Below are 16,943 nucleotides of genomic sequence, written 5' to 3'. Positions count from 1 at the left end.
GTAGCGTTACTTTTTCTCTTAGATACTTTCACAACATAATGACCTGTTCATTGCTTGAGACCCAAAGTCTAATCCTGAATGTGGGTTTTTTGCCCTGTATTAGGTTGAGAGGGAATGCTTTTCCTTTTCCAACTTTTACTCAGGATAATTAACTTACATTTTCTATATTTCTAGAAATGAAATTAAACTTTAATAATCTTCCATGCCCATGGTTTTATTGGCCTTTCTTTTAGATTTCATTATATGTTTCAAAGAGACTTTTATAGTCTACCTCCTGAATATTATCCCAGCAGCAGGCCCTCCCACCTCAGGCCATACAAGGAAAGTGTGCCATGATGTCACAGAGAAGGTAGAGTTCCAGTAAACTGTGCTATAATCTTAGCAGCTCTCTAGTGAGAATGCTCTAAGTGACTTCTCAGTCACATATAACTTTGTTTACTTTTTCCTAACCAATTGAAGGATTTTGTTTTTCATCCGGACTATGTCTCTACAAGTTCTAGCTTTTTTGCTATCATCCTGCTCAAAAACATGAGGTTAGAATGTTTTTACGGTGAGAAGTCTGATTTTTAATTTTCCCATAACTTAAAATTAGCCAAAAGGATGATGTTCTAAGTCCCCCAAAAATTAATTTAGCATATAGCAGAGACTAAGCATGGAAAATTTCAGAACAAAATGTGAATGTTTCCAAAAGTTGTGTGTGTGTGAGGTGAGGGACCGGGGGAGTAATAATTTTATGGAAACTGTTTTCATGCTTAACTATAATGGATAACCCCAGGTGCCTTGTAGTATTTTTTTATATATATACAACTGTTGGTAAAATTTTAACTCTTTCTGCAATGTTTTTAGTGTAAAGTATAACAATTTCTTTGCAGATATATTTGATCAAATATTCAATATTTCCTTTGAAGTGTTTAGCTACAGCTAAATAAGAGTTTATTTAATGTTTGCTGAATAAGTATGTTACAAAAAATACCATCTTATAATGTGCAGAATAAGGAGTAGGCACCATAGTCTGCCCAGAGATTGCTTTGTTGTTGGAGATTCATTCATAAGGTCTGTCACAGTCACATTCCAGACATCACTGTGCTGGCTGTGATTTATGTTCTTGCTCATCACCCTCATCCAGCTTTATTCTTTGACATTTTTGGATTAATGGCTATGACAGTGACATTTCCATTAGCACTCGGGATGTGCAAATAATTCACAAATGGCAGGTAGCTTCCTACTGTATTTGATAAATGGACTTGATGTTTTACTGACCCAGAAGTGGAGGGTATATCACATGCATTCTGAATTCGAAAGTTTTGGGTGTAATGCAGAAAGTTCAGTTCTTCTAAATAGCCATTTTAATTATTTTAAGTCTTAGCAACATTCCGGTATCTAGACATTTGTTCTGATTTTAATGATACTTTTTTTTTTATTCTTTCAGGTTTAAAGGTAGTATATTATATAAACCGGAGATGGAAATAACAATGGCAAAAATTTGATTTCCTGTAAAATTTGTTTCCTTCAAAAAATTGTTAGTGAATTTAGTGTTTGAAAAAGATTCTGTATTAACCTCCCTGGAGACTGAAGTTTTGTTTTGTCATAAAACGAGTACAGGGACTAATAGTTCTTGTGGGAATGGAGGAATGGAGCTCTTATGGCATACTCTGAGATTTCACAATCCTGCATTGCATTTTGAGGATCCATACTGGTTTACATTTTAAAGGGGCAGATCAGCAGGGCTCAGCAGCGAGGTTACTTGCTCCTGATGCCAGAGAACAGAAGGACCAGATTACCTGGCTGCTTCAAGATGAACTTCCTCTGATTCTAAAAGAGGAAATTATGTTGCCAGGCCTCCCCATTTCCAAGGAGACAAGGGTGTGAGAAGAAAGAGGAATGTTAAAGAAGGCATGTTGTGACTCCTCTGTCTCCAGGAGAAATTTTTTTGGGGAGGTTGGGGGTTGGGGAACTTAATCAACCTTTCCCAACATTTTAAAAGTTTTGGATTTGATTCACGGGATGGGTGGAGGTTTTGCAGGTGTTCTTATTGGAACTGAAGTAGTTGTTTTATTCCCTATATATTATACAGTGTCTTTTATATCTGTGGTAATCTGCAGATAGTATGAATGGGATAACTTTAGGGTTTCCCAGTTTTTTTTCTGATAATCATTATAAGAGGGGCCACTGAGGCCTGTTGCAGAAAAGCCACAGAGAAATCCTCCTGCTCGCACCAGAATACGAGTACCCTGGGGGGAAATGGGGTATTTCAGTCACCTGAAGATAAAACTCACAAGCTGTGGCAGGGGCAGACTGTTTGGGTCTCTCCCTGCAATGCAGTGGATAAGAGTAGCAGGAGTTTGTTTGGGGAAGGGAGATTGCTAGGAGAGACTGAGCACTGGTTCTGGTGGAGAACCACAAGAACACATAAAAAGCTTCAGGAAAGCATTCAAACTTTTGGATTTTCTGACTTACAAACACGTTAGATGTGTGCCCGCCACTAATAATATATAATCAGATGTATATGTATTTAATGTTCTAAAACGACTGTCATTGCTAAAATTATTTGGTAATTTATACTGTTAAATATAAGTAGAAATGTTCCCTATCTAAGGTGACAGGAACTAAAATTGCTTTTTGAAATTAAAAACTATACCTGAAAGTATGTTTAGATCCATAGCATTTGAAACCATTTAAATATATTTATTAAAATAGAATAAGACCTGCAGCAAAAGACCTGTTTGTGGGTAAACTTGACTTGCCATGGACACTGTCTGTCAAAATATATATTTAAATTTGGGCTTATGCTTGGCATAATTGTAGAACTCAGGGTCTGTGGTTTAAGGGTATATAAAGTTTTAATTTAAAACATCATGCCATTCTGGATATATTGACATCAGCATTTTTTAATGAAATTGTAAGTGATTTAGAAATATTAATAACTAAAGAAAATAACCAGAGAGTTTCGCTATATCATTATTTTTAAAAAGTAAAGAGCTAAATCCTGATGAAGGATTAAATGTCAGTAAGAGGCACACAAGATTTAGCAGGCCTCATAACCCACCTGTGCATCAGCCTGGCTGACTCTAGGGCAGTTAGGCTTGTGTGTAAGAAAGAGGGAAGGAATTTGCACCCTGTCCATAAAAGGACATAGAATTGCTGAAACTGCTTGGGAGATAAGGGGATTAATGCAAATCAGCTCCTGCTGCCATTCCTGACCAACCGCTCTCTCATAGATCTTCCCCTTTTTCACCATATTGTGCCTGGATAGGGTTGCAGCAGCTTTAGGGGGAAGACATAATTTGGACCCTATTTCACTTTATTTAGCACGTTTGCAGGTGGCCTCACATACAGACAAGTAAGAGGTTGAGGAGCCAAAGCCCTGTTGTTTCTTTGCAGGAGAGACCGTCTCCTGCTCAATAGCCTACTCAGTCTGCTGGCTGAACTCCCCTCTCCTGGGAAGTCATGTTGGCGCTAACCAGGGCCGGCTCCAGGGTTTTGGCCGCCCCAAGCAGCCAAAAAAAAAAAAAAAAGCCGCGATCACGATCTGTGGCGGCAATTCGGCAGGAGGTCCTTTGCTCCCAGTGGGAGTGAGGGACCGTCCGCCGAATTGCCGCCGAATACCTGGACATGCCGCCCCTCTCCGGAGCGGCCGCCCCAAGCACCTGCTTGCCAGGCTGGTGCCTGTAGCCGGCCCTGGCGCTAACTCACCTGAGGTAATCCTTCATGGCAATTTGGGGGAAGAGAGGGACGTCACGCATTCAGTGGGCAGAGTTGGGTGGTGACTTTTAAGTGCTAGTTGACAGCTACAGGGAAGGTCCCCTCACGGTATGTTGAGCAGCTGGAAAGTCCAATAGTGCTGCAAAGGTGCTAAAGGCTCTGTGATGCTGAAATGATTTTTGGGTCAGGATTTGGCCTTAAATCTTCATGTTCTGGGGTTAATAATTAATTTACAGCTTTGCTGTCTTGAATTAGAATCCAAGAAGCAATGCTATGAAGGTGAAGAAACAGCTGTGTTCAGTTAACTTATGACCTTAAGCGTGTACCCAAATTTTAGTTTCTGTCACTTAGGTGCAAACTATTCATTTATGCTCTCAAAGTAAATGTTGAATTTCCAGTCCTGTACACTGAGCAAGTCACAGTCATGAAGTGATGGTTGCATATGCTTAGGGATCATTAATAGGTATAAAATAAACAGTAGATCCTGTCATAAAATAAACAGTAGACCCTGGCATTTTGTTAAATATAGAACTACAGAGAGGCTCAGTATTATCACTGTTTACTGTAACAGATAACCTAAATTTCAACATAGCAGAGATGTTCTTTGTCTTAAGATATCAATTAAAATAATTGTTTGTGTACTTATTGGCTGAGTTTGTGAGGCCTTACAGCTTAACTCGATGGCATTTCTGTGTTTGGATGTAACACAATAATATTTGAACGCCACGTCCAATCAATTCCAATGAGCAGAACCCTATTGATTTGGGGGAAAACTGGAAAACCAGAAGGGGAGAAGTGGGGAACACACAGAGCCCTGGCCATCTGTTTAGCACAGCCACAGCTTCAAGCACCTCTGCAATTGTCTGTAGATCAAAGAACTGGTTAATGACACCAATTAATACTTTCCAGCATAACAATACCCCTATTTCATCTCTACCCATTCTCCTAATGGGAGAGGGGGGATGGGGAAACCTGGCAGGGAGGATGGGGGGATGGGGCATACACACAGCCCCTGCATGAGGAGAGAATGGGGGACCCTGGTAAGAGATGGAATGGGGGAATAAAGGGAAGAGAGGTATGGGGGCGAAAGGAGGGAAGGAGGCAATAAGAAGTATGGGAGGAAAGGAGAGTACACAGAATCCCTGGCAGGAGGAGATTCAGGAGCCCTAGTGTGGAGGGAAAGGGGGGGCATGGGGGAAGAGGGAAATGGGGTGCACCCAGAGTCCCCTGGCATGGAGGCACAGAGCCCAGGTATGAGGTAGGGGAACAGGGGGAGTGTTGCAGGGAGTCCCTGACATAGAGTGGGGATGGGACGGTGGCACAGAGAAAGATTGTTGGGAGGAATGAAGGAATTCAAAGAGCCCCAGATTGTACACTGAGGTTGGCCTATAAAATCTAAAAGGTTTGCCACTCCCTAGAATTTATTATTTAAATGCACATCCATATTTTATAAAGAAAAGTTAGTTAAAAGAACAAAACAGTCACACCAGAAAATACCAGAGTTAAATTGTCTGCACAATCTTAAAACTTGGCCCCCTTTTGCATACATTTTACCATCCATCTTTTAATTGCATAATTGCAAATTATTTCTCCTTTGCTCCCAAGCTTCATTAAGTGTGTGGGCTGGAGGATGTTGAATGATTCAGGGTTGTGTAGTGAATGCACTCAGGTAGATTGTGTAGATACACACACACTCAAAGATCCTAGTCCACATACACACAGAAAATGGAATTTCACTCTATTTACATATTTATGTTAAACAGTTCCATTAGTATGCTGGGAGACCTGTGAACAAAAACAGTGTGCGTGAACTAAATACTGTACATTTTCTTATGAGGTGGTCAAACCAAAGAAGATTTTTACCAGACCATCATAATGCATATATGCAACTTAATTCCCTACCAGACCAAACTCCTGAGGATGTTTTTAATGGCAAATCTTTGCAGTTTTCACTCTGTCTATCCTATACAAAATGGCTCAATCAGTTTTGGTCAGAGTAAAAAAAAATTCACTCTCAGGCTAAGAACAAATATGGAGGATTTTTTCCCTGAAAGATAAAAGTATGGCAACGTTTTATCAGTATCTAGAAAGGACCCTCTAGAATGGCAGGTTTCAGAGTAACAGCCGTGTTAGTCTGTATCCGCAAAAAGAAGAACAGGAGTACTTGTGGCACCTTAGAGACTAACAAATTTATTAGAGCATAAGCTTTCGTGGACTACAGCCCACTTCTTCGGATGCATATAGAATGGAACATATATTGAGGAGATATATATACACACATACAGAGAGCATTAACAGGTGGGAGTTGTCTTACCAACTCTGAGAGGCCAATTAATTAAGAGGAAAAAAAAAAACTTTTGAAGTGATAATCAAGATAGCCCAGTACACTTCACTTCAAAAGTTTTTTTTTTTCTCTTAATTAATTGGCCTCTCAGAGTTGGTAAGACAACTCCCACCTGTTAATGCTCTCTGTATGTGTGTATATATATCTCCTCAATATATGTTCCATTCTATATGCATCCGAAGAAGTGGGCTGTAGTCCACGAAAGCTTATGCTCTAATAAATTTGTTAGTCTCTAAGGTGCCACAAGTACTCCTGTTCTTCCTCTAGAATGGATATACTGACAGCCTTAACTCTAAATGTTACTTTTGGTCCTCTTAAAACATTCTGCAGTATAAAATACCTAATTAGCCTCATAAAATGGTCATGGAAATGTGGTAACCCAGACAAAAATCTACTTGCCTGACCTTTCCCATAACTAGGGTCCCTTCCGGCTTCAAAATTATATATCTATAATCAGAGGTGATGCTAGTCCATTGGGGGCCCTAAGCAGGAATATTTTTGGGGCCCCACCCCACACACAATCAAAAACTGTCCATAAATTACATAACACATTTTTTGGTGATTTTCAAGACCCACCCAGACCTTGTAACACTGAAACAAACACAAAAAATTAAGGACCTTTCCTCCTCCTCGCGTTGCATTATGTAATTTATGGACTGCCCCAAAAGAGTAGATCTTTGGGCTACACCTCATTTAATTCTCTTCCTTAGATGTTCTCTATGGCAAGTTGCTAAAGAAGTCCCCAATGTAAGAAACCACTGGGCTTCAGGAACACATCAAATGTAATTCCCATGAGCTTGGCACTATATTTGACAACTGGGCTGGACAGAATTACAGTCCCAGCCCTTGGAAAAAATGGCAGTCCCAGACAGTCATAGAATGCCTACAGAAGATAATAGCAGGATATGTTGTCATTTAGAGTCGGAAGTAGTGAAGAAGCGTCGTTTCACAGCCCAGGAAAATATGAGATTTCCATAGGCTAATAGGTGTGCAGGCAATATTTTCTTGATATGGTTTGTTTAAATAAAAAAGCTAATACTTTCTCTTTAAAATTTAATTTTTGGCAGCTCTCCTCCCACCAGTGCTTCAAACTTTATTTTTTTACAAAAATACTTCTACAATGAATCTTTCCCCATCCTCTGTGTAGAATGTTAGCTATATCACTGATACAGTATGTTTCCTAATACAGGAAACACATGCAACTCAGAAATCAAATACATTGGTCACTGTTAACCAATTAGTACTAACCAACCGTTAATGAACAATGGTATATGACTTACCACCCATTTCTATTGGTCTTGGATCTGGTCTAAAATGCTGATTTTTTTTTTTTAATGAAAACTTTGGTTAGTGAAAATTAAACTAATTTTTATTGTAAATTAATGTATTTGTCCAAATTAATAAATTTGGATATTGCTTTATTGTATACAAATTTTATTTAAATTTTTCACAAATGCTTTGGCAATCACCTTTAAATGTCCTCAAGAAGGGCCTTGATCCTTGACTGAGGCCAGAGCACTACTGTAATGCAAATAATAAACTATGCCTCTAATAGTCTTACTCTACATGTATAGTTGACAGTTGCCCATTAGGATATTCTTTAGTCTCTATTTTGCCAATTTGTACAAAACATTGTATTGATATGGTATCTAGGCCCCACTACTGCAAGCACTTTCACACATGCTTAACTTTATGCATGGGACTGATCTCATTGAACTCAATGGGACTGCTCCATGCTGAAGTTAATTGTATGCATAGCTGCTTGGTTGATTGGGGCCTTTTATTATTTTTTCTTTCCATTAGTTGAACCAGTATCTCCTTTCTGTATGTCAGCTTTCATTTGACTTTCAAAATTTTCTAGCTAACTTCTTTTCAAATCTGCATTTTACCCTTCCAGGGAGGCAATGTGGATAGGGCACTGGACTTGAGAGTCAGGAGACCTAGGTTCTGTTTTCAGTTCTGCCACTGACCTACTGTACACTTCAGTTTCCCCTCCGTAAAATTAAGACAGTGGTACCTACCTTCTTTTGTAAAATGCTCTGACATCTGCAGATGAAAAATGTTGTATTAAAAAAGTTGCAGATTTGTGGCATAACAAGGCAAATATAATCACTCTCTTCATTCTTGAAAACAGCTAAACCATTTGTATTCAACTGTTCTTCTTTTTTAAAAAATCACTCTCATGCTTAGAACAAACCTGCTAAATGTCAGCCAGGAAGGTAAAAAACAGAAAGTGACCCATTAGAATGGAAACACTTTTGCAGCCTTAAATAGTGTTGCTATATGCACCACTAATAATTAAATAACAATAACCTAGTGTTCCATATGAGCACTACTTACTACTGTATTTAAGACAGTAAAGACGAATATTTATGAAGGTAAGAACCTACTCTAGAGTAAGAAGAATAGACTTGCAAAAAGTTAACAGATTTTAAAAAGCATGCCCATATATGATTTATTAACAATATGCTTCTTTGAACATCTCTAGTACAGCAGTGTTACATAGCAAAAGGTTGAAATTTGGTGGGAAGATAATCTCCAGGTTGTAAATGTGCCTTTGGTAATGAGATAGAAACTGGGTGTGAATGTTGAAGTTATATGGCTTTGTAGAATATACTTTGTGCGTACACACTGGATTTGTAATGTGACTTTTTATTGGCCTGCCATCATTCTGTGGATTCAGTGCATGTATAAATAGCTAGGAAAGTTCAGAGACAGTGCTGGGAAGGTGTGTGGGGAAGACTTCTGCCTCCTGCTATACAATAAGTGTGGGTGTAAATGTCTTTTTCCATACAGGGTAGAAAGGTGTGTATGGAATGAGGCAAGGGCTTTTTCCTCTGATGACTGGTCATATTGAGCAATACAGAGCATTCCACTGACATCTAGCAAATAGTTGAATATGGTGAAAGAAATTCTTCATTTTTCTATTTTAAAAATGTATGAATTTCCATATGTGAAAGCTGAATTACAAGAATGTTAAGAAAAGGCACTTAGAAGTCAGAAAATGGCAATGTTAAGGTGCATGCAGAAACGTGTACGTAGACAGCGTTGAGGCAGTCCTTGCCCCAAAGAGCTTAAATAAAGACATGATGCAGCAAGTGAATGTAACAAGAAATAGAAGGATGAAGGAAGAGTAATAAGATCTTGTGGTCCAATAGCTTTGCAATGTGCACAACTTTTTGGCTCTGAATCAATTAATGTGTCAAACCCATAGCCTATGCTTTCCCTTAACATTCCTGCTCCCAGAAAGTGTCCATTTGTTTCCTGCCTGTTATTTGCTTGGTTGGTTTTCATCCCTGTATACAGTGGACTATTCCCAATTTCCAGTCTACTTAGTATCATTAGTTCCTTTTTTTTAAATATAAGTCATCCCCACAACTCCTGCAGCTGATGGGTCCCCTCCTCTTTGGGCACTTATCCTAACTGGGACTGGAAGGACACCATGCACCAATGGTTTTCCCACTCTATTGCTGTCCAGAGGGGCTAGGTTGGGTCCCTGCAGCTGTCAGGTGCAAGATGGTAGAAATTCTATAGATCGTATATGAAGTGTATGCTCTGATGTCCCTGTGGTCTAGGTTTGGGACAATGCCACCAGGGTCTTAAGCATTCAGTTATTCCCCTTTCCAATATCTCCTGCATCCAAAAGTCAGTCTCACCACCCTACAAACAGCACAGAGTGTCTGGAACTGATGATTCATTGGGGCACCTGGGCTTTTCCCCTTCCTCTAGTGCTACTGTTGTTGGTGTGGGCGAGGTGTGCTGCTGGGGTCATGTGCCCCCGAAGTCCTAGCTCCATAAAGGGACAAACAGGGATCAACTTGCCCCTGGTGGCAGTGGGTGCTGCTGCTGCATCCAGGAGCCACCTTAAAATGGCCATTCCTGCTGGAAATTCTGCGGAGAGCTTCAGCCAATGTGGTGCTCCTGAGAGGAAGGGAAGGAACTGCTGGGGCATTGTACACAAAAAGCTCCACAAGGGGGTGCAAAGGGAGGAGCAGAAGTGGGTCTGGCTAGCACCTTGGTGCACTGCTGGTAGTGGCTCTTTCTTTCTCCTTCCTGAAGGATTCATCATCTTCCACTGGACAATTTTAATTAGATTAGATCATCTGCTCTGCCTTTTTCCTAATTGTGGGTTCATTTGTGTTGCATCTTATTGTGGATTTTTTAATTAATTTTCAAGTTCCTTGTCACTTTTATTTTACAAAGACAAAATCTTCAATAAGCTGTGCCCTTTTCCTGCTTTCTTTCCTAAGTCACGAGCTTTATTTTAAACTGCCATAAAATAAGTTGTTAAAAATAAATCTGTTTGATTTTTAAAACACTTTAACAGCAAATATCAATGGTCATACATCCTGCTGAAATAATGCAGCTAGTTTTTTAATATATGTTTTGTTTTTGTTTTTTGCGTTTTGAACATACTTCAGCCTTCCAATTTTGCCAACCTACTTCCGGCTTCTTAAAGAGCAAAATTCCATTATCAAAAAACTTGTTAAAAGGCATGAGCAGACATTCCACCTCTGTTCTGATTATGGTGCTTAGAACTTTCCACCTGTTGTCTGCACATTAAGCTAACTCCCACCTAAGTGTCTGCCTTTTATTGCTGTTTGACTAGAGGTGGGATTTTTATAGAGCAGATGCTATGACAAAAGCAGATGTTTAAAAATACATTGACGGCCATGGAATTGGTATGGTTTCAAAATACTTTTGTAATCATTCACCTCAGGACAAAAGTGTAAAGTCTGCTGCTCACATGATTGGAGTATTATTACTGGTTTTGAACTTTATGTAGGATAAATGTATCGTAATTAAGGATTATAAGAGTTTAAAATGATGGAGAATGTGAATGAATAGTTATAATCTTTGATTTGTATCAGAATAGTTAATGTCTACTGCTTTGTAGTACTCCACATTTGTAACGAATAGAAGTTGCTGTTAGTTTGTTTTTTTAATTCTGCCTCCTTAATATTTCTAAATTTTGCTTACAGTGTTTGCCAGTTCTGAGCCTGTGCCAGGATTCCACGGGGACACCCTGCAGTTAGCTTTCATCGACCTCAGACAAGTAAGACATTAGTTGTTTTTTTATCTTATTAATTTCCCCCTTTTGATTAGTGCCAAAGTTGTTACAATTCAATGATCTCTCATGTTTTTAGACTTCAGTGCAACCACTGTTGAAAAACAGCAATTATTTTAAGTGGTATTAGTGGGACTCTTCCCTATGAGTTAGTATTAAACTGTTTCCCCAGCATGATGTTAGGGGGCACTGTGCTACCAGAGGTGCCATCTTGTGGATAAAATGTTAAATTGAGGTCCTCACAACTTGTTAAGATCCCATGTCACTTTTTATGCAAGAGTATACATGTCGGTGTGCTGGCCTGATTCCATTTCAGGCAATTACCTTCTGTCTACTGAATTACATCCTGCATTTTCAATTTGACATAGTATTGTTCCCTACTGCCTGTCCTAAATTGTTATGTAGAATTGTTTTACCCTGATAAACTGCTGCCACATTCCTAGTGATGACTGATTTCTAATGCTATGTCCATTTTACTTTTAAAATGGTCTTCAGTGATGGGCTCCAAACTCCTCCCTTGGGAAGACTGTTCCACAGATTTCACCATAAGGAAAATTTTCCGGACTGAATCTTACTTATCTTTGTTTCATCCCATTACTTCTATTTCCTGTTCTCGTTAGATTCTTATGCTACGTCCATCATTAACAATTCATCTTCCTCAGTTTTTTTTACTTGACATTACCTTTTTTTTTAAAAAGGATTTATCATATTTTTTGTTTTGTTTTATTTCACAAATATAGTAAAAGTGTTACCTGAACTGTGAAATGAATAGTTAACCAAATAAAGATGGGATTGACTTAAGCGCTGCAAGGCCTTTGACAACATTATTCAGCAATGTTGCCACTTGACAAAAGTCATCTAGAAAAAAGGGGTAATCTAAGAAGGGTTCCATGCCAGATTATCTGTTTATTCACAATGTTTTCACTTCTGCATAGCTTTCTCATGGCAATCCAAATCTTCTCAAAAAATGAAAATCCTGTTGTAAAATTATTTTGCAGATAGTCTTCCCCTCTCTCATGCTAATGAGCAAAAAACTGGGGGTGGGCGGGAGCAGCTTTTTCAGTGATAAAATTAAAAGGTAGGGTCAGATTCTAAGATCACTTACACAGGTTTAATGATACCTTTGTAATCAGTGAAGTTACAGTGGTGTAAATCTGGAATAAGTGAGCAGAGGCTCCAGGCCCATAGCCTGTGTTAAAGCTATACAATGGAAATGTGATGTCTGTGGATAAGAGAAGTGAAAGAAGAGTTTCAGAAACTGCAATTCGATGTGTGGAAGTATAGTTCTCCTTTTGGTATTCTACATCAGAGGTCCTGGGTTGGCAAGTAGACGTTATCCTTTGGATTTTTATATCCTCCCTTATTACTAGCGTTATAGGTGATTAAATGCCTTCCACTTTGTACTACAGTAAATAGTTTAGTTGAAGGGAAGAGAGGTTTAAAGATTGATTTCATTGTGGCACATCTTCTTTGCAACTTTCATTATCCTAAATGCTATAAATCCTTGAAGAGCCTACATTTCTTTCAGGGAAAAAGTAATTTCCAGCAGTGCAGGAGCATGGGGCGAGTATGTGTGCATTTACTATAGGAAATAAATAATATTTTTGTATGTTTAAGTACCAGTTGTTGAATATACGAGATAAATATTTACGGTACTGCTTATACATGATTATTTAAATTGTGCTTGGATTAGCAACGTGTGCCTAGAATTCTTTTTATGCTGTATAATACTTCACAGAGTGTCTTTTTCACATACTGGGAATCTACTAAATTTCAGATATTTTATAAACTGCAAAAATTTAGGCAATTAGCTTGTTACTTGAGCGTCTAGCTATAGAATAGTTATAGAGTATTTTGTTTATTTTTTCTTTTATATTTCTTGTGTGTCTCATGAGAAACTCATAGGGATGCAAGTATTCATAAAGAGCGACAGTTACCTTTTAGTAAGGATTTAACACTGTTTTCCCTCTCTTCCTTTTTTGTCATCCATTTCTCTCTTAATAGGGTAGATGACAGTTCTTTTCAAGAAAACTTAGAAAGGCAACATAGCCTTTTTCAGAAACTTCTTATGAAAGGTCATGCTTCTGTTTTTTAGTTTGAATTTGATACTTCTTCATGAATTGTGGGATATGAAAGATAAGGAAGTAGGTCCACTGGTCAGGTTTTACCTGCCCACCCTGACTGTGCCCTGAGGTCAAACTCCTGATATTTGCTGTTCAGTACAGAGGAGTTGATGACAGGTAGGGGCTGATACAAGGGGGAAAGCTTGAACCATATCAAAGCTAAAAGGCAGGAGAATTGGGACTCAGTGAGAGACTGTAGCTAAAAGATGGATCAGCAGGATTGCCCTTTTTATAAAAAGTAGCTGACCTGTGATGGAAAAGACTTTATCATCCTGCCAATCACATGCTTGCTAATGGAAGCCAGTTATTTCAACAACCGTTTACTCCCTCTGTGTCGTATCAGGACAATGTATAAGATTAACAAGGATAGGGCAATGTAGTATTGGAGCACTCTGCCACAAGAAATAAATCTAATTTATAAGGAACCAGCTTTGGAAGAACCAGGAGGATAACTAAGCTTTCATAGTTACTATGGGGTGCAAGGAGCAGACTGGGCAGGTAGCTGTTTCTAAAGAGCACACTGAAAGTGCTTTCCTCTTAGCAGCTCCTGATCCGCTATCTCTCCCTGCCAGTAATAGCTCTGAACAGTCAGGTCCCAGTCCTCACATTGCAAGCCCAGTTCCCCCACATCCTCTCCACAGCTCTAGGAGAAAAGCTATCAAGAAGAGCTGAACCTAGCAGCAGCAGCTTTCTGCAATCAGGTCCCATTCCTCTTCCTGATTGAGGTGCTCTCATTGTCTTACCATGACCTCAGACACCCCCACCAAAAAAATAACAACTTTGTTTCTTAAGGACCATGTTTTTTCCAATAGCACACTTACAGAAACTCGATTCTGCTTAGATTCTCGTACCATTTCTATCACAATGGTATCTGAGCAACTTCCAGCAGTGCATTAAGTTACTAGCGTGTGTTGAACATGGTTCTGTCATTTTTCCTTTCTGCCTTCCTCTCTCAAGGGAAAAAGTTTTGTGTGTGGATTTTCTTCCAATTTTTGTTTTATTTTTACTTTTTTATGCTGTGCCTTGTGTATTTATTAGTGAAGGTATGGCAAAAAAACATGCCCTGAACTTGGAATGGTAAGTAATGAGGTTTGTAGTGGTTCTTAGGGGTTACCTACACTTGGATTTTTAATTTTTTTTATTTAATACCATTGCAAAATATTTGTATAGTCATTATTTTAAGAAAAGAAGGCAGAGGATGTGATGTAAAAAAAAAAGTGAGTAGTGGGAATGGAGCAGGAAGGAAATGCTGACTGTGGGTTGCATACTCTTCTTCTTGCTAAAAGAAATTATGAAAATATCTACGTTGATTGGCGTTATTTATATAGCTACTAATGTGTGCTTAGCATTTTACAAAACCAAAAAGAGAGTCTCTGCCCAAAGGAGCTTATGTACTAAGACTGGACATTACGCTACAATGGTAACAGCTAAGGGAAGGACGGGGTAAGTGAAAGTAAGTGTTATGTGAAGATCATGGAATTGTTTATCTTTGTAGGCAACTTGTTGGCTAAAGACAAGGAATCACCCCTACACTGAGTGGGGGCGCAAATCAAACAAGGAGATCAGTAAAAGTCAGCAAGAGCCAATGGGATGATCAACATGGAGGCTGAAGTTCCAAGGGTGGAGGACTGGAAGGAGAGGAGAAAAAAGAAAACCAACATTGCTGAATGAGGATTTAGGAGACTTATATAGAACAGCAGCACTGATGCCAAACGCAGATGAGCTGGATGATATGTAATTTGAAGAAAGAAAGGGAGTGGCAGAAATGAAGGGAAACAGGTGGAAAGGGCAAGAATAGGAAATAATTATTATTAAACCTTTCTCCTTTGCCTGTTAGGTGGGACTTTTCAGGCTCAACCTGCAGCATGTCTGGTTATTCAGAGAAACCTATCACTCCTGTGAAGCCCTACCGCAGGCTGTTACGTAAAACTGATTTGTGTTTGTCTGGCTTTCAGGGAAAGGGGCTGAGAATCTCTGCCCTTCCTTCTCTCCATAGGCTGGTTTCACTGAAGTATAAGGAGCACTTCAGGCAGTCCCTGCCCAGAACAGAGGCACATGAGGGCTCCATTCCCCACACAGCCGCCCCACCTTTTGATTTTAGGGAAGCAGGTGAAAAATCTCTTCTCACATTCAAAAAGACTCTGGCTTGACTACATGGGACATTACTTCGCAGTAAGCCCGGGTATGAATCTACAGCTCACTAGCTTAGCTAGCCACACAGTAATGTCCTGTGTGGACACTGCTACCAAATACTAAACGTTCCATAGTATGCTTTTACATCCTGATCTTTGAAACAGTAGTACATCAAGCTGCATTCTGGGACACTGTGCTGTAGCAGTGTCCACACAGGATGTTACTGCATGGCAGGCTGGGGCACTGTAGACTCTCATCCTGGTTTGCCATGCAGTAATGTCCCATATAGACATGCCCTGAGTGGTACTAGGTCTCTCCCAAAGTACTGAGATGGGTGCTAGCCATCCTGAGGGAGAAGGCAGGCATCCTTTCAGGTTCCTAGGTCCATCTAGTGGACTGTTCCCACAATCGAGGTACCAGTGCCCCTTCTTAGCTGAAAACAACCTCCTGAATCAAGGATGTCATCTTGGTCCCAGACCTGGACGGTCTGGCTATGGTTAATAGCTTGGACATCGGAAGCGAAGTTTAGCTCAGCAGGGTTTTTTCATTAATTTCACTGATACTTTTTGGTATCCAGACAGAATTCAACCAGGAGATTTTGTTTTTTGGTCTGATCAAATTATATATTTGGTGTGAAACAGAAAGCTTTCTGGGGCATGAACTGTCTCTTTATTTGTACAATGCCCAGCACAAAGGAGTCCTGGCCTCTAGATGCTACCATAACTCAAATAATTACCACAAAGTTCTGGTAATTTCACCAAAACTAGATGTGCGCTCACCCGTGCATTCTCAATTGAAGACTGCAAAGTAGTGTCTGCGGGCCTGTGCCTGTACAGAGCAGTGCCCCGGACTCTGACCGAGGGCATATAAGGGAGGTATAAGCCTGCCTCCCCTCAGTTCCTTTTCAACGACCAGCTTGAGATGCAGAGTTCTACTGTCTGCTGTATTCAGTTCCACAAACTGCTCCAAGATTGAGATAATTCCAATACCATCAATATACTTTCCCTAAGTCTCTGGAGCCCTTCAGGAGAAAGGCCAGACCACAGAAACAGAGGTCTCCACCCAATCAGTCCCTCCCTCTCAGTGGTTTCAGCATTGGCCTGCTAAAGCCAGGGTTGTGAGTTCAATCCTTGAGGGGACCATTTAGGGATCTGGGGCAAAAATCTGTCTGGGGATTGGTCCTGCTTTGAGCAGGGGGTTGGACTAGATGACCTCCTGAGATCCCTTCCAACCCTGATATTCTATGATTCTATGACACCTTGGTCAAGGGCATCAAGCAGTCCTCTCCACCAGATCACATATTGTGTCACTACTCCCCATTTGGAAACCGACTATTACACTACCTACCTACAGGGGAGTACCTTATTTCAGATAAGTGGATATTGGAGGTCTTCAAAGTGGGCTACTCTATCCACTTCCATTCTGTTTCTCCTTCCAACCCACCCCTCCATCCCCATTCCTTTTTAGGGACCCTTCTCATGAGGAACACCTAAAACAAGAAGTTAATTCTGTCCTCATTCTGGGAGCAATAGAACTGGTCCCACCAGAGTTCATTGGAAGAGGATTCTATTCC

General features: G+C 39.9%; 1 protein-coding gene across 4 annotated transcripts in view; it reads left to right on the top strand.

The window, feature by feature from the left end:
• EXOC6 (exocyst complex component 6) overlaps window positions 1–16,943 on the top strand; it is a 186,445-nt gene that overhangs the window by 141,855 nt on the left and 27,647 nt on the right. For all 4 annotated transcript variants that reach the window (XM_024101232.3, XM_024101235.3, XM_005301283.5 and 1 more), the window contains one exon: window positions 11,029–11,102. In XM_024101232.3, coding sequence (XP_023957000.2) covers window positions 11,029–11,102 — 74 coding nt within the window. The remainder of the gene's footprint in view (window positions 1–11,028; window positions 11,103–16,943) is intronic.

The sequence above is a fragment of the Chrysemys picta genome, chromosome 7 (genome assembly GCF_011386835.1).
Source record: "Chrysemys picta bellii isolate R12L10 chromosome 7, ASM1138683v2, whole genome shotgun sequence".
Taxonomy (NCBI): domain Eukaryota; kingdom Metazoa; phylum Chordata; order Testudines; family Emydidae; genus Chrysemys; species Chrysemys picta.
Note: the sequence above shows the minus strand (reverse complement) of the source record. Positions and strands in the feature narration are given on the sequence as shown.